This window comes from Periplaneta americana, chromosome 8, assembly GCF_040183065.1.
Source record: "Periplaneta americana isolate PAMFEO1 chromosome 8, P.americana_PAMFEO1_priV1, whole genome shotgun sequence".
Lineage (NCBI taxonomy): Eukaryota > Metazoa > Arthropoda > Insecta > Blattodea > Blattidae > Periplaneta > Periplaneta americana.
In genome coordinates this window covers 11,986,935-12,012,821 of record NC_091124.1, presented here as the reverse complement: position 1 = coordinate 12,012,821, position 25,887 = coordinate 11,986,935, and the positions used below count along the sequence as shown (strand labels likewise).

The 25,887-nt window shown below is 36.7% G+C and overlaps 1 protein-coding gene across 1 annotated transcript in view; it reads right to left on the bottom strand.

The window, feature by feature from the left end:
* Positions 1-25,887, bottom strand: part of nolo (no long nerve cord) — a 600,625-nt gene that overhangs the window by 272,286 nt on the left and 302,452 nt on the right. The window contains exons 6-7 of the mRNA XM_069832206.1: positions 20,909-21,038; positions 4,597-4,699 (exon numbers count right to left, since the gene is read on the bottom strand). Coding sequence (XP_069688307.1) covers positions 4,597-4,699; positions 20,909-21,038 — 233 coding nt within the window. The remainder of the gene's footprint in view (positions 1-4,596; positions 4,700-20,908; positions 21,039-25,887) is intronic.

Here is a 25,887-nt window from a genome sequence, read left to right as displayed (position 1 = left end):
TATTTTACCTTTGGTATATTAGGGTTGTAGTTTGTTACATGTGAAATACATTATGTAGAGATAATACAAAATTTTAAAGAAGTAGTAGTAGGCATGAGTCATAGTTACAATATAAATACACTAATTAATAGACAATAAACAATACTAAATACGTTATGAAATAATTACATTCAGTTAAAACAAAATTAAATTAAATTACAAATTATAATCGAAGGTGTAGAGAAATTGCAAGAATATTACATAAATTTGCGATTTTATACATAATTTTAAGCAATAGTAAAGAGATAATGCACAAAATTGGCTTAGTTACAAATTAAATGCCTATTATATAGGTGGTTTGCGGTAGTAAAGAAATAAAAACAAAATTACTTAACGGTTACAAACTATATACCTGTCATCAAATACTGAACAATAGTAAAATCTATAATACAAACATAGTTGTTGTTATTACTATTATTATGTCCCAAAGAGAGACACCTTGTTTTACATAGTGCATTAGGATTTTATATCATCATTAATTTACATACACTTAATAGCTACAGTCTTGCGTCGATGTGGTGTATAAACTCTGTGAATTGTTTATAACAACATTTTTTCCTAAGTAAATGGTAAAGGGGTGTGCAGTAATTTAAATTGCAGTCCGAGATATGATATCTTAAAAAGTGGCTTTTTCTTTCGAACACTGGACAGTGAAAAATCAAATGTTCCACAGTTTGATTGTCTTTGCATATGCACAGAGATTCTTATGCACTTTTGATCCTAAATCTTTCAAAGTAGGAACCGAATTTTCCATGGCCGGTCATAAATTGAGTGATAAAGAAGTCGGTTGAGAACTGACTGCAACATAGTCTGTCTTGTACATTGGGAAAGAATAATTTCTTGGTCACAGAGCCTTTAACACTAGAGTTCCAGTATGTACTCCACTTGAGTGCTTGATCTTCTGCTTAATGTATGAAATAGGACAGGTGGAATATTTATATTCTGCGTTGGTCGAGGCTACTTGCTTCGCTAATGTATCCGCTCTTTCGTTTCCTTCAACAACTAGTCTGCCAACTGTCGTCTGTATAAGCGTATGTGTTTCTGGGTTTTGGCTGTGTTCTTTATACCGTGTTCTTGTGTTGCTGCGATTTTCGAAGTGATTGGTGTTAAGGAGAAAGGAAGTTAAAGGAAGTTAAAGGACGTTTTGAGATGTCTAATGCGACTGGTGTTAAGGAGGAAGTTAAAGGACGTTTTGAGATGTCTGAGGTGACTGGTTTAAGGAAGAAAATTCAAGGACGTTTTAAGATGTCTGAGGTGACTGGTGTTAAGAAGAAAGTTTAAAGGACGTTTTGAGATGTCTAAGGTGACTGGTGTTAAGGAGGAAGTTAAAGGACGTTTTGAGATGTCTGAGGTGACTGGTTTAAGGAAGAAAATTCAAGGACGTTTTAAGATGTCTGAGGTGACTGGTGTTAAGAAGAAAGTTTAAAGGACGTTTTGAGATGTCTAAGGTGACTGGTGTTAAGGAGGAAGTTAAAGGACGTTTTGAGATGTCTGAGGTGACTGGTTAAAGGAAGAAAATTCAAGGACGTTTTAAGATGTCTGAGGTGACTGGTGTTAAGAAGAAAGTTAAAGGACGTTTTGAGATGTCTAAGGTGACTGGTGTTAAGGAGGAAGTTAAAGGATGTTTTGAGATGTCTGAGGTGACTGGTTTAAGGAAGAAAATTCAAGGACGTTTTAAGATGTCTGAGGTGACTGGTGTTAAGAAGAAAGTTAAAGGACGTTTTGAGATGTCTAAGGTGACTGGTGTTAAGGAGGAAGTTAAAGGACGTTTTGAGATGTCTGAGGTGACTGGTTTAAGGAAGAAAATTCAAGGACGTTTTAAGATGTCTGAGGTGACTGGTGTTAAGAAGAAAGTTGAAGGACGTTTTGAGATGTCTAAGGTGACTGGTGTTAAGGAGGAAGTTAAAGGACGTTTTGAGATGTCTGAGGTGACTGGTTTAAGGAAGAAAATTCAAGGACGTTTTAAGATGTCTGAGGTGACTGGTGTTAAGAAGAAAGTTAAAGGACGTTTTGAGATGTCTAAGGTGACTGGTGTTAAGGAGGAAGTTAAAGGATGTTTTGAGATGTCTGAGGTGACTGGTTTAAGGAAGAAAATTCAAGGACGTTTTAAGATGTCTGAGGTGACTGGTGTTAAGAAGAAAGTTAAAGGACGTTTTGAGATGTCTAAGGTGACTGGTGTTAAGGAGGAAGTTAAAGGATGTTTTGAGATGTCTGAGGTGACTGGTTTAAGGAAGAAAATTCAAGGACGTTTTAAGATGTCTGAGGTGACTGGTGTTAAGAAGAAAGTTTAAAGGACGTTTTGAGATGTCTAAGGTGACTGGTGTTAAGGAGGAAGTTAAAGGACGTTTTGAGATGTCTGAGGTGACTGGTTTAAGGAAGAAAATTCAAGGACGTTTTAAGATGTCTGAGGTGACTGGTGTTAAGAAGAAAGTTAAAGGACGTTTTGAGATGTCTAAGGTGACTGGTGTTAAGGAGGAAGTTAAAGGACGTTTTGAGATGTCTGAGGTGACTGGTTTAAGGAAGAAAATTCAAGGACGTTTTAAGATGTCTGAGGTGACTGGTGTTAAGAAGAAAGTTAAAGGACGTTTTGAGATGTCTAAGGTGACTGGTGTTAAGGAGGAAGTTAAAGGACGTTTTGAGATGTCTGAGGTGACTGGTTTAAGGAAGAAAATTCAAGGACGTTTTAAGATGTCTGAGGTGACTGGTGTTAAGAAGAAAGTTAAAGGACGTTTTGAGATGTCTAAGGTGACTGGTGTTAAGGAGGAAGTTAAAGGACGTTTTGAGATGTCTGAGGTGACTGGTTTAAGGAAGAAAATTCAAGGACGTTTTAAGATGTCTGAGGTGACTGGTGTTAAGAAGAAAGTTAAAGGACGTTTTGAGATGTCTAAGGTGACTGGTGTTAAGGAGGAAGTTAAAGGACGTTTTGAGATGTCTGAGGTGACTGGTTTAAGGAAGAAAATTCAAGGACGTTTTAAGATGTCTGAGGTGACTGGTGTTAAGAAGAAAGTTTAAAGGACGTTTTGAGATTTCTAAGGTGACTGGTGTTAAGGAGGAAGTTAGAGGACGTTTTGAGATGTCTGAGGTGACTGGTTTAAGGAAGAAAATTCAAAGACGTTTTAAGATGTCTGAGGTGACTGGTGTTAAGAAGAAAGTTTAAAGGACGTTTTGAGATGTCTAAGGTGACTGGTGTTAAGGAGGAAGTTAAAGGACGTTTTGAGATGTGTGACGTGTCTGGTTTAAGAAGGAAAGAAGTTAAAGGACATTTTGATACGTCTGAGATGATTGGTGTTAAGGAGGAAAGAAGTTATAGGACTTTTGAGACATGTAAGGGAAATAATGTGAGGCAGAAACTGCTTGTGTTGTAGAAGAATAAACTGGATATTGTACCATAACAATGAGCTGCACACATTTCGTTCCATCTGACAAAAATTACAAGACTACTGTTTCCATCGCTACTTACTCGTCTAACCTGATCCATGCGACTTCTATTTCTTCCCTAAAATGAAGTTCAAGTTGAAAGAACGGCAATTTGACTCCATTCAAAAAAAGCCAAACGGAATCGCGGAAGGTACTGATCACGCCAACGCCAGCAGACGTTAACGAGTTCTTCGAAAAAATGTAAAAATCCCTGGAAACATTTTATACAGGATTACTTTGGTGATGACGGTGAAAATTCGGACTTAAAGTAAGCATTCTTGTTTTACGAGCATATTGTCGGATATTTTGAGTAGCATTTCGTATTTAATTTTTAATAGCAATATCGAAAGGTTACGTTGTATGTCTATAAGTATATCTGATACCAAGAAATATGAGTCCCATTATGGTGCAATGAACATTGTAGGATATTCCTGTAGACAGTGGTTTCCAACATTTTTCACTTGCATTCTATTTACAAGTCCATTGTTTCCGACAAATAAACTAACATTACCATTGTTCTCAATCCTACCTACTCGCCTAACCTGGCTCTTATGACTTATACCTCTTTCCTAAAATGAATCACAAGTTGAAAGGCTGACGTTATAACACTACTGACAGAATTGCAGAAGGTGCTGAACACGCTAATTAATATAGTTGCTGCTATTTCAAATATAAATTTATTGTGGCCAAAATAAGTAGCCCAATAATCGAATTTAAGAGCAATATAATAACGTCCTGGACCATAGCACTGGTGGATACACTGCTGTAAACAAAAAAAGGGTCGCTTACTCCACTTGATGCCTAAATGCGAATTGTTCGTTTACTATCGATTTATAATAATACTTAATAATTTAAAAACAATTTATTATTAATGAAATTATTTTAAAGTCAAGAAGGAATGATTGATTCCGATTCCAAGAAATGACACAAGTATATAGCTTGACAATGAGGAAATGTGCCTTTGGTGTACAGCATGAAACTCTCCTTGCAGACAAGCGTATGAAGATGTACTGTATGAGATACAAATACAGAATTTGATCTCTGACAGACGAGTTGCCTTTAGTTATCAAAGACGCACATCCTGTCAGAAAATGATACGCCTATTCTGAAACACCCTGTATAAAATTAGATGTGACTTACCTTGGACCTGGTCCCGTTGCCCTCCTCCGCGCAGTGCACGTGTCGGAACCGGGAACCGCCGCCACAACTCACGGAGCACGGACCCCATTCATCCACGACCCACCTGCAGCAAGGGAGAACCGAGACTATAGTTCAACAACTACTGCAGAAGTACTGCCCGACCGAGTGGTTATGTCGCAGGGTCGGTGCAACGGGGAAAGTAACATGACAGTTACTTACTTTACGGGGCCTTTTTTAAAATTATTTTAAACAGTTGCATGATATTACTTAGACTTCCAATACTGCTCAGGAAATATTTTCAAGAAAGATCCTAATATTCAAGCTATGAAAGAAAGATCAGCAGAAACGGATGGGAAAAATCGAAATGCGACATAACCACTCGATCGAAAAGTAGTGACTATATACTAGGTATACTATCAGTCCTCTAAAAATCTCATAATATCTGTCTGAGACCGTACCCGGTCCCAACTACTGATATAACATCAGTTAATTTGCGTAAATTAAATATCGTCCTCCACAAATCTCATAGTGTCTATTTGAGATCGTACTCGGTCAAGTCAAGTTAACTTGCCTAAATTAAATATCGTTCTCTACAAATCTCATAGTGTCTATTTGAGATCGTACTCGGTCAAGTCAAGTTAACTTGCCTAAATTAAATATCGTCCTCCACAAATCTCATAGGGTGCTATTCATAGACATTTCGCTAGCCCGGGCTACGAGCGTGCTAAACAGGATTCACATCATATATCGCTGACACTGGCTTATGAGTACGAAAAACGTTAGTTCACTGATCATCCACCGAAAGACCGCGCTAAGAATATCTGTGAATACGGCCCATAGTGTCTATTTGAGATCGTACTCGGTCAAGTCAAGTTAACTTGCCTAAATTAAATATCGTTCTCTACAAATCTCACGGTATCTGTTTGGGATCGTACCCGGTCCCATCTACTGATATAACAAATTCAAATTCAAATTCAAATTTATTTACAATTTACATTTGAAATGAATATATATGAATAGATACCCCAAATGAGCATATCCTCGTGCTCGGGTACAGTCCAGTAGTCTACATAAATTTTACAGGGATCAAATAATAATGCTGATGATAGAAATGATAGAAATAATAATAATAATAATAATAATAATAATAATAATAGAATAATCGTGACAGAAATGATACAAAGATTGTAATACAAAATAGTTAATTAATAATAATAATAATAATAATAATAATAATAGTGATAAAACAAAAATCTTACAGTAATAAAATAAATACTAAGACGGATAAAATAAAATGTAAAACCACAAGCGAGAGTTAACACAACTTAAATAAGCATATAATAACCGGAAAAAATTACGAACTCGAAAATCAACAGAAAAGTTCGTGTATCGCAGACGACAGCAACCGCCGTATTGACATTGTGTTGCGCATTAATGGTAGTAGGGGGGAGCCGAAAGTCTACGTAACTGTCGTTCTCTTCGAATCTTCTCGTACAATCAGTTAACTTGCCTAAATTAAATATCGTTCTCTACAAATCTCATAGTATCTATTTGGGATCGTACCCGGTTCCATCTACTAATATAACGTCAGTTAACTTGCCTAAATGAAATACAGTCCTCTACAAATCTCACAGTATCTGTTTGGGATCGTATCCGGTCCCATCTACTGATATAACGTCAGTTAACTTGCCTAAATGAAATATCAATCCTCTACAAATCTCATGGTATTCATTTGGGATCGTACCCGGTCCCATCCGATATAACGTCAGTTAACTTCCGTAAATTAAATATGAGTCCCCTACAAATCTCACAGTATCTGTTTGAGATCGTACCCGGTCCTATCTACTGATATAACTAACGTCAGTTAGCTGTCCTAAATTAAATATCAGTCGTCTACAAATCTCATAGTATCTGTTTGGGATCGTACCCGGTTCCATCTACTAATATAACGTCAGTTAACTTGCCTAAATGAAATACAGTCCTCTACAAATCTCACAGTATCTCTTTGGGATCGTATCCGGTCCCATCTACTGATACAACGTCAGTTAACTTGCCTGAATGAAATATCAATCCTCTACAAATCTCATGGTATTCATTTGGGATCGTACCCGGTCCCATCCGATATAACGTCAGTTAACTTCCGTAAATTAAATATGAGTCCTCTACAAATCTCACAGTATCTGTTTGAGATCGTACCCTGTCCTATCTACTGATATAACTAACGTCAGTTAGCTGTCCTAAATTAAATATCAGTTCTCTATAAATCTCACAATATACGTTTGGGATCGTACCCGGTCCCATCTACTGATATAACGTCAGTTAACTGGCTGATGTACAGCTGGACCATCAGAAACAACGATATGAGAGCTGATGCGAGTATTGCTTCTCCCCTGTGGCAACAAATGGAGTTAGACTGGTTTTTGAACTGCCACTGGTCGAGCGGGCGATCTGAAACCCATCACACGAGTCATTGGCTGCCTCGGCCACAGCAGTCGGGTTCACTGGCTTGGATGATGCAATACAAGCGCGGCTATGATATCTGCGGGGGGCCTGGAAAAACTGTATTTACTGCGTTTAAATAGAGCGGCGGCCGTACTCATCAGTTCCGAACTCTGGATATCCATTCTTCCGCGTTTGTGATATCCTACGAACCCAGTATTCATTCATGCATTCCTTGTTTCATTAATTCATCCATTCTGCCTTTTATTCATTCATCAACTCACTTATTCTCTCTTATTTATAAAATGAACTAAATCATTCATTCATTCTTTTAGTATATCATTCTCTTACTCATTAACTTCTATATTAATTCACTTTATAACTCAGTCATTCATCACCGCATTTATTCTTGTTATTATTTCATTCAATAGCTTATTAATTTCACAATTTTCTCATTCATTATCTTATTCATTCTCTAAACATCTCGTCTATTAATGTTTTATTCATTCTATCATGCTCACACTAGTCGTCATCTTAGTCATTCCATTATTCTTTCGTTCATTTATCTTATTCATTTTCTCAATGTATCATCTGTTCATTATCCTCTTCATTGTGTTATTAATTCATTACTTTATTCAATCGATAATTCTCTCAACTTACTATCTTATTCGTTCTCTAATTGAGTATATCATTCATTCATTGTTTTAGTCATTATCCCAAAAATCTCATCTATTCACTATTATATTAATTAATTATTATTTAATTTAGTACTTATCTCATTAATTCTCCCATTAATTAATTCAACATTTTATTCGTTTGTTATTTTATTAATTATATAACTCAATCATTCATTACTAACTCAGCGATGGCCAACTGGCGGCCCGCGACCTGATTTAGTCTGGCCCGGAGAATCTAGAGTTTAGTTTTCAAAATCATAACTTTACCAATGTAGCGACATAGTAGGTTATTCAGTTTCTGTCAGAACGCTTTACAAGTTTACATATTTTGTAGTAGACTGTAAACGTGTTGGATATTACCTTTTAAACTTCAATCTGTGTTCTAATAACATTAGTCTTCACTTAAAGTTACATAAAATATCAAAATATCTAGGTCCCCTCCAGCTCTACTCTAAGCTCACGACACTAAACAATTGACCGAAATGGTTAAGAAGATAGGACCTTTCTCTGCTCGGGGAGCATCAGAGTAGCCTATTTACAGTTTCATTACATTTTGGCTCTTATGGAAGATTTTTTATAACGAATAAAAACCACAAACCACAGTCCTTAGTAGGTTCTCAAGTGATAGCAACTTTTTTAGTTAGTTATTTAACGACCCTATATTTACTTCTAGGCCTAATAGGTTATTCAGCATCAATGGAATTTGTAATAGCGAGATGTTATTTGACAATATAAGGCCGAGGATTTGCCATAGATCACCTGACATTCCCCGTACGGTTGGGGAAAAAATTCTCGGAAAAAAAACCAGTCAGGTAATCAGTCCAAGCGGGAATCGAACTCATGCACGAGCACAGCTCCTGCTAGCAATTTTAAAGAAATGCAACCGACATTTCGTGAATTATCGTGTGAATAAAAAAAATCTGTGATCAATTAAAGAGGAAACTTTTTCAGAAGAAATCTATTTTCACTAATGAAACTAAACAACGCGATGCATCTGTGCTGACGTCTTACTTCGTGAGTTACGAACTCTTTATATATATGTATATATATATATATACATATACATATATACACATAAAACGAGGTAATGCTAGATTATTTAAGAAGTGTGCGGTTTGTAGAAGGATTTAAGTTTAGACGGATTTCAATTATTTAAGGACCAAAAGATCTATGTTTTACAAGATGTTTGTGTTCATTTTTTTTTCGAAAAAGGAATAATTTTTTCCTATTACTACTATTTCCTGTAAGTAATGACAAATTTCCAGGCATTAAACCTTCATTTATTAAATTTTATATAACATAACTTTTAATTTTCTTTCCGTACCTATAAAAGTAGACTTAAGGTATGATCTGGCACCTGATAGAGTTATCTATATTAAATCTGGCCCTCGAGAGATATTAAGTTGGCCAAGCCTGATCTAATTCATTATCCTAAGATCTCATCCCTTTATTATCACTTTATTTCATTATCTCATTCATTCTACCATCTCATCATTTATTATTTCATTACTTCTATTATTAATTCATTATCTTATTCTCCAAAAATCTAATCTATCAATTAAATAATTAATTCATAATCTCATTTATTATTTATCTCATTCACCTCCCAAAATCTCATCTGATAATTGTTACATTTATTGTCTCATTCATCCGCTTATGCGTTTTTTCATTCATTCTTTAATGTTTTATTCATTCACTATCTTATTCACTCTCTCTAATTTTCTATATTTCATTATTTCTTGATAATCTATTTTTACTATCGATGTATAATATCATTAGAGAAAGTAATAGCTGGGCTTAATTAAAGTCACTACTCATTATTCTTCATAGTTTTTTTTTTTTAATTTCTTTCCTTCTGTCTTAATATATTGTCGAAGACGATTTGGGACATAAATATAGGCTATTTTTTCCAAACCGTATCTGATCTGAATCAATTTCTTCCAAAGCCTTTTAAAAGCTGCTTACTAGTCCTCAGCCGTTGAAATGAGTAGTGACTTCATTTTTTTTTATTTAGCTAGTAAGCAAAGTGAGTACAATGAAAGAGTAATGGAACGGAGAAAAATTCTCTCCGGCGCCGAGACTTGAACCCGGGTTTTCAGCTCTACGTGCTGATGCTTTATCCACTAAGCCACACCGGATACAACCCCGACGCCGGTTAGGATCGTCTCAGATTAAGCTCCAACTCTTGGGGCGCTTATTCCGTCGGATCCCGGCCAACTAGTCACTCATATCGAGTGCACCTCAGCACATGTATGGACTTCGGTCCTGCGTTCATAGACATCTATGACGTAGTGCAGTGGGCGGCCACTAGAGGGAACCCAAGAGTTGGAGCTTAATCTGAGACGATTCTAACCGGCGTCGGGGTTGTATCCGGTGTGGCTTAGTGGATAAAGCATCAGCACGTAGAGCTGAAAACCCGGGTTCAAGTCTCGGCGCCGGAGAGAATTTTTCTCCGTTCCATTACTCTTTCATCGTATGATGACGCAGAATATTTGCATAGAAATATCATATGTACTTCGGTACATTAAAATAATATATAAAGTGAGTACAATTTAGAAGTATACAGTCCACACCTGTGGAGTAACGGTCAGCGCGTCTGGCTGCGAAACCAGGTGGCCCGGGTTCGATTCCCGGTCGGGGCAAGTTACCTGGTTGAGGTTTTTTCCGGGGTTTTCCCTCAACCCAATATGAGCAAATGCTGGGTAACTTTCGGTGCTGGACCCCGGACTCATTTCACCGGCATTATCACCTTCATCTCATTCAGACGCTAAATAACCTAAGATGTTGATAAAGCGTCGTAAAATAACCTACTAAAAAAAAATAAGTATACAACAAAAATATACCCCACCTTCTATACAATGACCAGGAAGCTTTAGTATTCGACGCTTTTGAATAAAATTGTACAAGGTTTACGTATATGGACGGACTATTAGACGAATATTTCATCTTTTTTAAACTCAATTTATTGTTCTTGTTATCTAATTGAGTGACAGTTTATACTATATTTAATTTAATTTTGAAGTCGTTAGTATTTTTGCTTATTAACAATAACGCTACTAACATGTGACGAGAGGAGACATTTTTTTCGTAGTAATAATAATAATAATAATAATAATAATAATAATAATCATGTGGCTATGGCTTAACTGGATGAAACAAGAGTGCCAGCGATGGGTTCGGGTGTGTCGTGCAGTGATTGATGGGAATCGCATCATTGTGGGCGTCTCTTCGAGTGCTTAAGAACGCGTCGGCGCCTTTCTAAATGAATGGGAGTCGGTCCGAAGTGGCGACTTGCTAAGAAAACGATCTCCGTCGCAGTCTGACTAGGGTACAGCAGGACTCACATTTATTACACACTTTGAAGGGTGCAGTAGCAGCGATAAGCGAACAAATTTCTTATGAAAATAACTATGAATATGGAGGAAAAAGTTTAAGCATCATTATCATCATGAATAGTTGCGTGCAGAGCCAATTGACCTGTTACATTGCATTCTAAGATAGATATTATTCTAGGTTGTTACACCGACATCTTGGTGATCCTTGGTCTCTGCGACCTGCTGGGGTATAGCAGTTTTATGCAAAGTGAAAAAATAAAAAGTGACAATAAAAAATTGTCTTTAATAAAAATTTGTCTGACCAAAAATATGGATTACCCAACAAATTTAGTTTATACAGATTGTAATGTATTGCCTATTGAAGAAATTTATAAATATAGTTTACTAACTTATTACCACAGAAATCATATAAAACATAAATCTAATCGACATGAATATCGTACTCGAAGACAAAAGTCTACTTTCCCATTAATTGAGCCTAAATGTCATACAAGTGCAGCTCTTAAACTTGGTGCTAGTTTCGACCCAAGACTTTATAATAAAATTACATACCATTTTCCAAATTTGAAATATTTTAAAATTGAAGATTTTAAAAAAGAAATTAGTAAAATTATCCATGATATATAGGCCTAATATTAACAAATGTATTTTTTTTTACCTTTTATTTCTGTCGACTATATTCATGTTTTTATTGAATATCACCGGCTTCTGTCGGATTGTCAATTTATATTAAATGTGTATTTTTCTCTCTTTTTCTCTTTCTTCTTTATTCTTGCTCTTGTGTTATTTATTGGTTTGAATTAAGTTACTTACTGTATTTAGTAAACTGTCCTTGTAAATTTTATGTTATATTATTGACTAAGACTACACCGTACACGAGCCTGGCTCTTACGGCAGTGGCTCGAAACATTTTTGTTTTATAAATGTAATTTGTACTCACTAGCTAGCTAGTTAAAATAAAATAATAAAATAAATATAACTGTGCAGATTTAAGGAGGCAACAGAACACATTAAAAAATAAAAAAAAAAACTATTATCCGTTTTGCGATTACGTGTATGGTTAATTAGAAAATTAGGCTGAAATTCTGCGCAGTTTGGCAACAGCGCAAGGTCGGCTCACGTATGAATACACATACAAACTCAGCTCTGAATAGCATAAGTTCGACCCTTAAGTAACTTTTCAACTTTGCAAGTTGCACTTTTAATAGCAGTTTCTGTTACACTATCACTTTGCAAAACTAGTAGAAGTAGAAGGAATTTTTAAAATACATTACTTTAGTTTCATCATTACGATAATTTTATAAAGTGCAAAGTCATATTATGCTGAAAAGAAGAGTATGTAAATTCCGGACAAAAAACACGTTTCTTATTTTTGGCCTCGTCATGGGTTAGCGAAAGGCACATGTAAATTCCGGAATTAAAATACCGGTGCCCTATGAAATTACGAGGGAAAAGGAGCGGTGATGAAGAAATGAGGAGCGCAACACCTTTGAGGTTTCAACTAGCCTTCAGACCGTTGACTAAACTTACGTATTGGAGGATGGGTAGAACGGAGAAAAACTCTCTTCGGCACCGGGACTCGAACCCGGTTTTCAGCTCTACGTGCTGACGCTTTATCAACTAAGCCACACAATATTCCAGTTTCGATGCCGGATTGAATCCCCTCAGTTTAAGTTCCACCTCTTACAAGCAAACATTCTGATGGGGCAGATAGAAAAGTTAATTTTTTTTCTTCCACCATGTTAATAATGTCAAAAGAAGTGCTTATACAAATTTTGGCCACTCGACCGCAAATACGAGGCCGTCCAAAAAGTGATTTTCCTCGGGGCCGTTTACAGAAAAAAGCGTAATTGCATGGAGAAATTATTGAAAAAACACAGCAATTGTTGCGCTATATGTCAACATATCCCCCACTGGAATTGAGCCATTTGTTATACCATGGGATCAATTTTTGTATCCTTGTGTCATAGAAGTCAGCCGTCTGGGATCGGAATTAGCGTTTGACAGCCGTCTGCACCTCTCTGTTGATCCGATAATATGAGAAATATGTCTCAATTTCGGTGGGGAATATGTTGAAAAATATCTGAACAATTGCTGTGTCTGTTCCAATAAAATTTTCCGTTGAAATTATGTTTTCTTTCTGTTAACGGCCCTGGCGAACTTATTTTTTTACGGCCCTCGTAATTGCGGTCGAGTGGTCAAAATTTGTATAAGCACTTGTTTTGACATTATTAACATGATGGAAAGAGAAATTTTAAGTTTTTTATCTGCCCCCATCAGAATGTTTGCTTGTTAGTTTTCCTTTAGTGGCCAACCCTCAGGAACTATGTCACAGATGTGTGACAGTATCCGCTCCAGCCATGCTTCATCATAATATATGGTAATGCAGAATTCCTGCACGAAAATATCATATACGTACTTCGGTACATCACAATAAACTCGCGTGTATTTATGAATTGCTGACGTAAATATCGAATACTAGGCCTATTTTCTTTCCATAAAAGATGTTTTATTATTAATAAAACAACTTTGATAAGAGAATACGCTTATAGTATGGTATTTCTTCTTATATGAAAATATGTCGGCTATGTGAAATTCTTTCCACTAGAAATATGCGTTCAGATATGCAATAACATCAATGCAAATTTCTCGACAAAGGTTAATTACTTCCGGGTGTATTTCAGAATGTTGTATGCGGTACGCAGTCTGCATTTGCGGTAAATTCAGAGTCTGGAGGTCGATTTCTGAGCTTCCACTTTAGAAGGATCCGCAATTTGGAGCTTGGCGCAGTGGTTTTAATTATGCTGCAGATTTTAATCCACTTAAAATATTTGATGTTTTCAGCTTTTAAATATGCCTCCTTAGCATGCTTCCCTTATCTGTGGAGTGGTTTCTTTGGCTCTTGTTAACCTTTAGATCTCGTTTAGAGTTATCTGCAATCTTTTTGTGGGGCTCCTCTAATCTATTTATAAAAGCACTTTCCTTATAAGAGACATGCACTTCACCTTCCTTAAATGACCTATATATTAATACGCAGCCTGCTTTTCTTATAACAGGAAAGACGTGCTTACGAGATACGGATGAACATTTATTTCTTGCAATGCGTCAGCTATGAAGCTTTACCTGATTTAATTAATACGCTACAGACATGTACCGTTGAATCTACATACGTATGATCTTCTTACATGCTACTGAGTGGCGTGTGAGGTAGGGAGGTAGAGCCTTTATTTATTTTTTCCTTTCCTACATAATATGCTACTTAATTGCACTGCATCAACTGCAAAGTCCACCGCTCTGGAGTAACGAGCGGGCCCTGGTTCAAATCCTTCAATTAATTGAAAGAGAATTGCTGGGAAACTTTCACCGTTGGTCCTCAGGTTCATTTCGTCATCATAATCACACTTACCCTCTTTCATCATCTCCGTTACTTTATCATATTTCGGGTTTTCTCGGACACAGTCGCATTTGTCGCATTTTGCTACTCGACTTCTAAAAATGCAACAAACTTTCAACGTAAATGTGCAAAAATGCGACAACCACAGAAACGAATATGGTAATAGAGAACATGAAATCAGAGATGTGTTTGAACTAATTAGTTCTGAAGAATCTGAATTAAATGAAATGCGTCCATACCTGTGGAGTAAAGGTTAGCGCATCTGGCCACGAAACCAGGTGGTCCGGGTTCGATTCCCGGTCGGGGCAAGTTATCTGATTGAGGTTTTTCTGGGGTTTTCCCTCAACCCAATATAAGCAAATGCTGGGTAACTATCTGTACTGGACCCCGGACTCATTTCACCGGCATTATCACCTTCATATCATTCAGACGCTAAATAACCTAAGATGTTGATAAAGCGTCGTAAAATAACCTACTAAAAACTGAAATGCTAATGGCATGGGAATACTCAAGAAGGCAATAAGCAATAATGTTCAGGAATGGATTTCAAAGAGTTGGTATAATTCATGTAAGTTAACAAGTTAAGTAAACAATTTCTTCTAATTGATTTATACAATTCTATCCCATACTGTAAATTGTGAGCTAGAATTTAGTTGCATGAATGTTGTAAAAACTGTAATTAGAAACCGTCTTTCAGCAAAAAGAGTTAGCACTCTGCTAACAATAAATGTTGAAGGGCCTACTCGTAAAGAATTTCAAAGTTTAGAGTGCCCATAAAATTAATGCATTTTAATGTGACGTAAATTCAGCAGCAATTATTGATTCTAAACATACGTATAACTAATAATTTACTTACATGAGTCATCTAGAGTGGGATAAGATGGATTGAAAGTAATAAAATTCCAAGAAAAAAAAATATAACTTTTTGTTTCTGAAAACCTTACGAATTACTGTATATCTTTCTATACAATTATTTAGAATATTGCACAAGCTTTTCGCAATTTGCACAAATATAATTTTTCATGTGTGCATTTTTGCGACAATTATTTATTTTCTAGCTTAAACCCTGATGTAAAGTCGGCTGCGGGCCACTGCCGAACTTGGTATGTGGTCATTAGTTGCTGGTGATAGTGCTATGTAACGTGGGCTTTCCCCTGGGACCGGGGTTGAGGAACCGCGGTGAAGCCTATGTGGAAAGTTAAAAGGAATTCTGCAGGGTGTAGGGGGAGTTCGGAGGCGGCCCATAGGGGAATCTGTAGCGCGGAGGGTTAGGACATGCCCATCATTCCATTCCGAGTAGTACAATGGGCCCATCCAAGTGGCCTACGTGCGAGAGCAGTCCCAGTCTGTGCCCTCCCCTCCAGGAGGATTGATAGAATAGAACCAGAAACACATTAACATTTGCTATGTGCAAAAAATATTAATTTAATAGGCATTGTGTTCTGTCTGTAAGTAAAGAAATGTTCCATGTTGAATCTTTCGTACACTACTTTTAACACTTGAATATAAATAATTGATTAAATGGCGATTAAATGCGACAGTTTCTACTTTGGACAGACAGGCAGATCATTCCAAACTCGATACAAAGAACACATTAAAGCAATAGCCACATAACTAATGCCAACCACACATGCAATAACATAAATACAGACATGGAAATCCTACACATACAACCCAAAAACCAAAAACTCAACACACTAGAATAATATGAAATGTACAAACACACTAAAACACACCCTGATCAATTTCAGAACAAACACTATTTGACACAACTCTTCATAACACGAACGCACCCACACAACAGGCAGCGAAGTTGAGATGACGCCGAGACACAGAAGGCTTTGAGGATGGTGTCAAGTAGCACCGAAACAGCTGTAAGCCGCACATGCTTACATAATTAACACGAGTAAGATCGCCATTTAATCAATTATTTATAAAGAAATGTATTAAAATATGCTTATTATATGTTTTCGAACTTTAAGTAATCTTATATAATAATTAATTACTAGTAGTTTTGAAAGTAAATTAAAATTTATGCTGCTATTATAGATATAAGAATAAGTAACAGTTTGATTTCAAATTTATCTTTATCGATGTTCAAGCATTGTCTGAGAATAAATTTAAAATAAAATGGATATAATTCACAACTTTTATTTTCAAACAATATGAATTATATCAGAAAACATAATATTATAACCTAATTCTGTGGTCTCTTAACACATTCCAGATTCCTCCATAGGCCTAGGGCTACTCACTCAGTATCCACAACCGTAGCGGAATTTTGGCAGCTCCGTAGTGTATTTCATGTTTCTGGAATTAGATACGTCTTACGATGGCGCAGGTGAAAAATCTCGAACATCTTCAAAACTCACATGCGGCTCGCGACAGGACCATCTTGGGTGTCTGCGTATGCACGAAATACTTGGACTTGGTTAATAAAATTCTAAACTATCCAAAAGTAACCTTCGTATATGCAAGATGTGTAACCGGAGCACGAAGAGAACTTCTTGATTTGATCTGGAATGTACACGCGAAAATAAATCCAGGTAAGGATCACGCTGGCACTGCATGAGAGGTCCGCGCATGCGCCACAGCCAAACTGTTCCCGTCGCGAACCCCTTCTGAAAACTCTTCGTTATTTGACACGATGTTTATTCCACCAGTCACAGCTACCAACAGTTTGTTTACTTATTTTGTCGCAATACGCTAAAAGCCACCAGGTGGTATTCTAAGTATATTCGGTGTTAAGTCTGGGGACCGGGCTGGACAGGCAACGGGACCACCCTTTCCAATCCATCTATCTGGAAAATGGTGATATAACCATTAGCGTACTGGAAGTCTGAAATATAATGGAGCATCGTCTAGTTGATAACATAGATGTCATCCAACATCGGCGTAACCACACCTTCTACGAAATTCAGGTAATCTTCAGCTCTCATTCTGTCCTCAATGATAAATTGGGCCAATCACTGTATCAACAAGAATGCTTGCCCAAACATTTACACGGAACCTATGCTATAATGAGGCGGAACGAGTTACAGACCTAACACCATTGGACTTCTTTCTCTGGGGCTGCATGAAGAAGAAAGTGTACCAAACGGAGATAGCAAGCAGGGAAGAGCTCGTTACAGAGATTAACACGGCTGCAATGGAGATAAATCAGCACGGATTGGATAATGTGCAGCGAGAGGTCAGACAACGTGCTGAAGCGTGTGTTCGTGCGAGAGGGGGACATTTTGAGCATCTGCTATAGACAACTGACAATTAGCCTACCTTCTCTCAAGCAGACAGGTCCATTAGGTGTGGAATCAAATGGGGATAGATACGGTACGTGATATTCGTGTAACTCGGAAACGGGGATGGATATTGAAAAAGTGTATTAGGATGTTTTGTTGCAAATAAGGTCCTGAATCACATCCTTAAGGATTGACCTGACCTTTTGATACACCCTGTATAATTATGTTGTATAAACTATAAATGATAATATCTATGCAATTCGAAAGGGGTACGGTGAGTTATGGGCCATTCTTTATAGCAGGTATGCTCAAAATTATAAAAGCGCCGATTACACGGATGATGCTGCACTGCATAACACACACAGTGTACGGACTGGGCTCCGCAACTACATTGCAGCACCGCCCGTGGCATCGCTCTCACTGTCTTACAAATACGGATAATAAACTGGATTTGAAAAATGAAATATTCAGTTATTACATTATTTATTATATTTTATACAGTTATGATACTATTATATCATAGATAATGTTATTTTCATATTCCACATTCAACATGTGTAGGCCTATTCTTTTCTGCAAGTAATCGGAAATCTATTTCCAACGAATTTACTTACTTACTTACAAATGGCTTTTAAGGAACCCGAAGGTTCATTGCCGCCCTCACATAAGCCCGCCATCGGTCCCTATCCTGTGCAAGATTAATCCAGTCTCTATCATCATATCCCACCTCCCTCAAATCCATTTTAATATTATCCTCCCATCTACGTCTCGGCCTCCCTAAAGGTCTTTTTCCCTCCGGTCTCCCAACTAACACTCTATATGCATTTCTGGATTCGCCCATACGTGCTACATGCCCTGCCCATCTCAAACGTCTCGATTTTATGTTCCTAATTATGTCAGGTGAAGAATACAATGCGTGCAGTACTGTGTTGTGTAACTTTCTCCATTCTCCTGTAACTTCATCCCGCTTAGCCCCAAATATTTTCCTAAGCACCTTATTCTCAAACACCCTGAACCTATGTTCCTCTCTCAGAGTGAGAGTCCAAGTTTCACAACCATACAGAAGAACCGGTAATATAACTGTTTTATAAATTCTAACTTTCAGATTTTTGGACAGCAGACTGGATGATAAGAGCTTCTCAACCGAATAATAACACGCATTTCCCATATTTATTCTGCGTTTAATTTCTTCCCGAGTGTCATTTATATTTGTTACTGTTGCTCCAAGATATTTGAATGTTTCCACCTCTTCGAAGGATAAATCTCCAATTTTTATATTTCCATTTCGTACAATATTAACGAATTTACTGCACTGCACAAAAGATTCTCATCTGTTAATCGGGATATATGTTTGGATTTTTGGATTTAGCAACCTTCATTATCGAAAATAATTGTTTGCACACATAGGCTACTGTACTTCGAGTGACAGCGAATAAGCTCATCTTGGGATATTGCGTTTTGTTCATTTTTGAATACTTCTATGCTTGGCAAGTCATATTCTCCGCATTTAGTTCTGAATTCTACGTGACTTTGTAAATCAATTAACTCGTCCTGGAACTGCACTCTCACAGACTGTACTAAATTTACTATGAAAGGATTAACAAAAAGATTAATATCACTTTCCATACGTCTAAAATCATTAAATCTGTGTTCTGTGAATTCACATTCGAGCTGTTCCAGTACAGAGATGTAATTAACTATATTTTGTTCAGGCACCATAGATTTCTTTACAAGTTCACCATCCGTGAAGGGTTTCTAGTGCCTTAGTTAATTCCCAACACACTACATAACTTGCTCCTAAGCATAGACTCTGAATTGTTCGACTCTCTTCAATGTTTTGCCTATCATGAAGTGCTTTCAATTCTCAAAACTGTAGAGCACGTTGCACCCCTAAAAAATTATTTTATCATAACATGTATTTCTGTTGGAATAAAATCACCACAATAACAATAATAATAACAACAACAATAATAATAATAATAATAATAATAATAATAATAATAATAATAATAATATTAATAATAATAATAATAATAATAATAATAATAATAATAATAATAAAAATGTTGACATATGAATACATTTTGCAGAAAACAGCTTCCCTTTCATTTCGGCATGTTCTGGATGGCAGAGCGTATAATGTCGTTTTATGTTGCTCAGTAGTATTCCTGACAATACCTTACAGCATAGTAAACACTTTACGTTTTCACAACAAAAATAGTCTTCCTCCCACACTGTACGGAATGATCGTTTTGACTGTGTCATTGTTCCGCACTGTTCGTGCGTTTACTATACCTGGTAAGGTTTATCTTGTCTCAGTAGCAATAAAACCAAGTCCCTTCAAATGAGGGTGGAGATTATAGGAGGGTTGTAAATTTTCAGGATTCCTTTCAAAACCTTGTTATTGTACAGGCTACCGGAACTCAATTTCTTGAAAGACAAGCTCAGTGACGGAACTACACAGTACGAAGAGAGATATTTTTGTAATTTTATTTTGCGCTACAGAATGTATCAACTGGTTCCTTCCGCCACTGGATGGATGAACGGCACCGCTCCACTCCTCCATCGCCATAACAATACAGACGAAGTAAGACATATCTCTTTTCCCTCTCTTTTCACAATGAGACAAGATACGTCACACAGACTTTAAGTACTTGAACTGCTTTCCGCAGTCATCCGTCGAGCTTCGAACGAGGAACAGCACGCTCTACATTCGAAGGTTGTGATTACAGAACGTAATCGGGAGTCAGAGAATAAGCATACCTGCTTTATAGAATATTCCTAGTCAATCAGTGATTAATTGAATTAAATTAGCTCATAAATGAAGTTACTACTTTACCTTATAGATTTATCTAAATTTAAATAAATGTGTAGTGAAGATTATTGCTGGAGAACCTTTTAAGTGTAGTGAAAATATTTGTAATTTAAATTTATGTATTGTATTGATTAAGGCTGGTTGAGTGGAAGAGAAGGCCTTATGGCTTTAACTATGCCAGCGAAAATAAAACATTATTATTATTATTATTATTATTATTATTATTATTATTATTATTAAATACAGGCCTAACATACAGTATCTTCAAATATTGCTACAGTAACATAACGGATTATATTTTCGGGAGATCCTGAGATGTACTCGTGCAGGGAAAGAGAAGCTCCCCGTTTCCATGTCGTATGAGTGTAAATCCAGAGCCTCACAAGTGTAACGAGCCGGAAGCGAGCAGGACTTACTTGGCTGGGCAGCGGTGAGTGTTGCATTCCACAACTTTGCGTTCCGGACGCTGCGACGCGTTGCAGAGCTGTTCGTCCACTTCTGTGCCCGTCACCCGGTTCACACACACCGGCCGCGACATCTTGTACCCTGCAACACAACACATTTACTTTCATTGTTGTCCTGCTGTGTATTTTAATAGATCTACACAGTCCACGAATATGTAAGAGAACACTGTACTACATGTATTAGAAAGCGATGGAATTTCGCCTGGAAACTTCTCATTCAGAGATAGGCTTGCCAACTTTCGTAAGTACAAATTAGGGACACAAACATTTCTGACAATTTTATTGCACTAATTATTTCCACCTATCAATGCACATATTCAACAATAGTACTTTTATTATATAATATACAGAGCGCGAAACCAAGTGGCCTGGGTTTGAATCCCGGTCGGGGAAAGTTACCTGGTTGAGGTTTTTCCGGGGTTTTCCCTCAAGCCAATATGAGCAAATACTGGGTAACTATCGGTGCTGGACCCCGGACTCATTTCATCGGCATTATTATCTTCGTCTCCTTCAGAAGCTAAATAACCTAAGATGTTGACACAGCATCGAAAAATAACCTACTAATATATATACTAATATTCCATTTCCACCTGCACCAGAGTTAACCCGATGTGAAACGTGGTTCGATCGACATTTTGCTATGCAACGTCCTCCAGCTTGGGAGCTGGGCTAACAACCCATCGCCGTAAAAAAACAGCTTGTTACGAAACCAAACAATAAGCCTCAGAATGGGACTATCTAGTCTGCTGTCAAAAAATCTGAAAGTTAGAATTTATGAAACAGATATATTACCGGTTGTTTTGTATGGTTGTGAAACTTGGATTCTCACTTTGAGAGAGAAACAGAGATTAAGGGTGTTTGAGAATAAGGTTCTTAGGAAAATATTTGGCGCTAAGAGGGATGAAGTTACAGGAGAATGGAGAAAGTCACACAACGCAGAACTACACGCATTTTATTCTTCACCTGACATAATTACGAACATTAAATCCAAACGTTTAGAATGGACAGGATATGTAGCACGCATGGGCTAATTCAGAAATGCATATAGAATGTTAGTTGGGAGGCCGGAGGAAAAAATACCTTTGGGGACGCCGAGACGTAGATGGGAAGATAATATTATAATGGATTTGAGGGAGGTGGGATATGATGGTAGGGACTGGATTAATCTTGCTCAGGATAGGGACCGATGGCGGGCTTATGTGAGGGCAGGAATGATCCTCCGGGTTCCTTAAAAGCCATAAGTAAGTAAGCGTTTACAAGTAGTTAAAGATGTGGTTAATTCGTTGGACTGCAGTAAAACTACGTCTATTGAGACAGCTCAAAATATACTGGCAAACAATAAGTTTCAACAGAATAGTGTATTTATATCTGCTCATTTTCTTGATTTTCCAAAAACAGTCACGTCACCGGAAAACGTTTGTGCTTCCTTACTTGTGTCACTAGCCTCTTTTTAAAAACGAAATATACTCTGAATTCTGTTCCTTGAAGTGTAGTGTGAAAGCCAAAGGAAAAAGTGATAAACATAATGTTATTGGCTATATTTCTAACATCTTTCGTCCTTTGTTTTATTGGCAACTTACAGCTGGCGAATCCAGTTACCTTAAAAATTCATTTAACGAAATATTTTTCACAAAGAAGTTCAAAACAAATAAATTAACCAAACGCAAACAAAATCTCTTGCCATTATTGACAAAAAAAATGTGAATAATACTTGAAGAACTGTTAAAACGATTAATTGCAATATTAAAAAATATGTTTTTATACGATTTTTAGCCAAATATGACGTTACTAAACTGTGAGAAAATATCAATTTATATGACCAGTAAAAACCGTGTTATCTTGTTCAGAAAATGTAGAACTATGTTTAATTGAAGCTAAGTTTCTAAAAAGAGACCAGGATAGAAGTATGACGTGTCATAGAAATCTGAGCTCTGCTTAGGAGTATTTGCACTCGTACTGTTACAGGAAAAGTAATGTCTTTTAATTTATTAGTGTATATTTACTGGCATATACATTCAGGATTATTTTGTTTTCTCTAATTGTCTGAGAATGGTGTACAGCTTATTGCAGGGAATGTTTGTACTTCTAAGTTATGTAAAAAGTGAAAGTATACGACTAGTCATTTCGAACAATATATTAACAGCTACATATAAATTCTGCCCAGAATGTGCTAAAAGAACTTGATCATTAGCAAATAAAATAAAATTAATATTTCTGTCGTTCACTTTAAAATGTGTTCAATTTTAATTTCCATTCGTTGTCAACTCTGTCGATATAAAGGTTAAAAAGTGCAGCCGACGTGGGACAAAAGCTTCGTACGTACTGATGTAATTTCGTGAATCACCCTGTATATGTAGTTTTTATTGACAAATTAATTCAGAGAAGTGAAGAAAGAATTCTGCGATCGAGCAAGCGTCTATTCTGTGGACAGAGCAATAACGACAATACTTAATGGATTCTAAATTCTGAAGCCGGGTCTTAATATTGCAGATGCAGAGTCTTGTTTATACTGCAGAGATGCTGTCTGTCTCTGGCGGCTGTCCAGGCCCCACACCCCGCGGAATTAGCGGCGTATCCGTTGCCGCAGTTTGGGGAGAACTTGCAGTTTTTGTCATGCAGTAAACATCCAGCATTTCATCAACTCTCTGGTCGCTGTCGATTCAAATTTAAGCCGCAGGAACTGAGGGAACAGTTGAGGTTTATAGGCAAGAAAGAGAGGTCGACCGGAACTGATGGCAGGTTTGACCAGAACCAAGCGAAGTGTGGTGTACCCTCCAAAGTTTACAGGAGACCGCCAAGGTTTTATTTAATGCAGTATGACTGAAATCGAATAATAAAATGTAAGGCAATATAGCCACTCGCAACCATTGAAATGTTACGATGTGTAATCCAATCGAATTGAATCCAACTCAATTTAATCCAACACAATCGAAATTAAAGCAAATAAAGTTCAACAAAGGCATGTCTAATCAAATTCAGTACAATATACGGTTTGATTTTATGGCGATTATTTTACCTTGATTTCTGTGGTAAAAATGGTTTAATTTTGTTTAATATTTCGTAAAATACAAGCAATTTCGCGGATATTTCGCACCCTAAAAATAAAAAAATAATATTTTTTAAAATTATTATTAAAACAATCCCTTTGAAACAAACTTGTTTACATCATTAATTAAATTCATAATTCAATTTCATTCGATTGTGAGGGAGTGACGGCATTGCCTTCTTGATCTCATGTACATTGTTGCCACATGTCACGCGTATGTAATGATGAACGATCAAATATGTAGAAATGTTCATGTATATTTTATAACGAAGAAAATTTTCACGTTTTATTTGGAAGAAAGGTTAATTTCTCGTGAAAATTCTCATTAAAACTTGATTTTTGTACAAAATATCGTGATTATGAAATTATTTCGTGAATTTCTATTAATTTCGCTAAAATTCGGGGATATATTTAACTGATTTTGGACTTTCATTGAAGGATATGCATTTTCCATTCATAAAATTAAGTTTTTAACACGTATCGCGCATATCGTTAATACCAAAACTCACACACCTATCAATATAATGTATTCCGAACAGTCGATCCAAATAAAGTCTGGTAATATAAAATGTAATTAGGCCTATCTATACAGAGATGGCTTCACTGTGTAGCAACTTGTCTCGCTATGAATACATAAGCATTGGTATATAGCTGTCCCCACTGTTACTGTTAAATTAAATTATGATTTCAGCAGATAATGAAAATGTATTTATGTTATAATAATAAGAGAAAAGTGCAGTACATGCAATTAACATTGTTAAACCTGTATTTCACTTTTCGCAATTGGCATTACTGAATAATAACATCGAATTTCTTTATTGCAGTAATCGATATTCAGTAATCGATATTCATCTACGAATATTTCAACTTTACAATGTCTGAATAGGTTAAGTAGGCTATTCGTTAATATACAATTATTAATATTTTGTGATCGAAGTTTAGGAATATATTATTTACATTTTTATTTTATTCACGAAATAGTCCTAATACATGTCACTCGAGGTCTGAGATTTCCCAAATAAATCTCAGGCCTCTCGTGACATTACTACAGATAATTCTCTGGCTTATGCATATTTTTTTTGTTTCAATTTTGTCTTAGGTATACCTTTAACTTTCTGTTGTACATACTAACATTATATTGTCATGTATTTCCTTTTTAGCCTCTGGTCGAAACAAACACTTTCCTCTAGTTAACGGTATCCAACGACATCAGCGTGGAGGTCGGCTCCATGCTCTTTTTACGTCGGCACTACAATGAGATGGTGTGGTAGGCAACACGCTTCGATCGCCTCATCCCCGGGAAAGACCTGGGATTCAATTTGATATGAGGCTGTGTGAACGTAGGGGCCGTTCTGGAAGTCGACAATGGAAAAAATCCCGCCACCACCCCGAATTGAATCCTGGTCCATCCAGTCCGTACCAAATTTCTCTACCAACTAAGCTACCCGATCATACTGTACTCTAATGAAATACAATCTGATACAGCATTTCTAATAAAATTCAACCTTACTGAATTTTTTCTACGTCAATTTTATCTCTTCTTTCTAATACCGATTCACAATCCAATGCGGTGTAGGGGGGATATTAACTTTTGACCAATAAGCATACACTGCGGGCCTCGCTGGTGTGTGATCAGCACCGCACAGGATTACCGATGGACAACACAGGATAGCCAGGACAAAGGAAAAACATCTAAGCTAATGGATGGAAGATAAATCTCTTCTATTGCCCAAGACGGGAACGAATGGCCCTGCTAGCGAATGCAATATTTACAGAGCCAAGATAGAGGACACTAGCTGTACTGAATGAAATCTAAATAAATTATGCTCACTTCAACATAATTTAAGTCTGAATAATCCAACATAAAATATCATTTTTCTCCGCT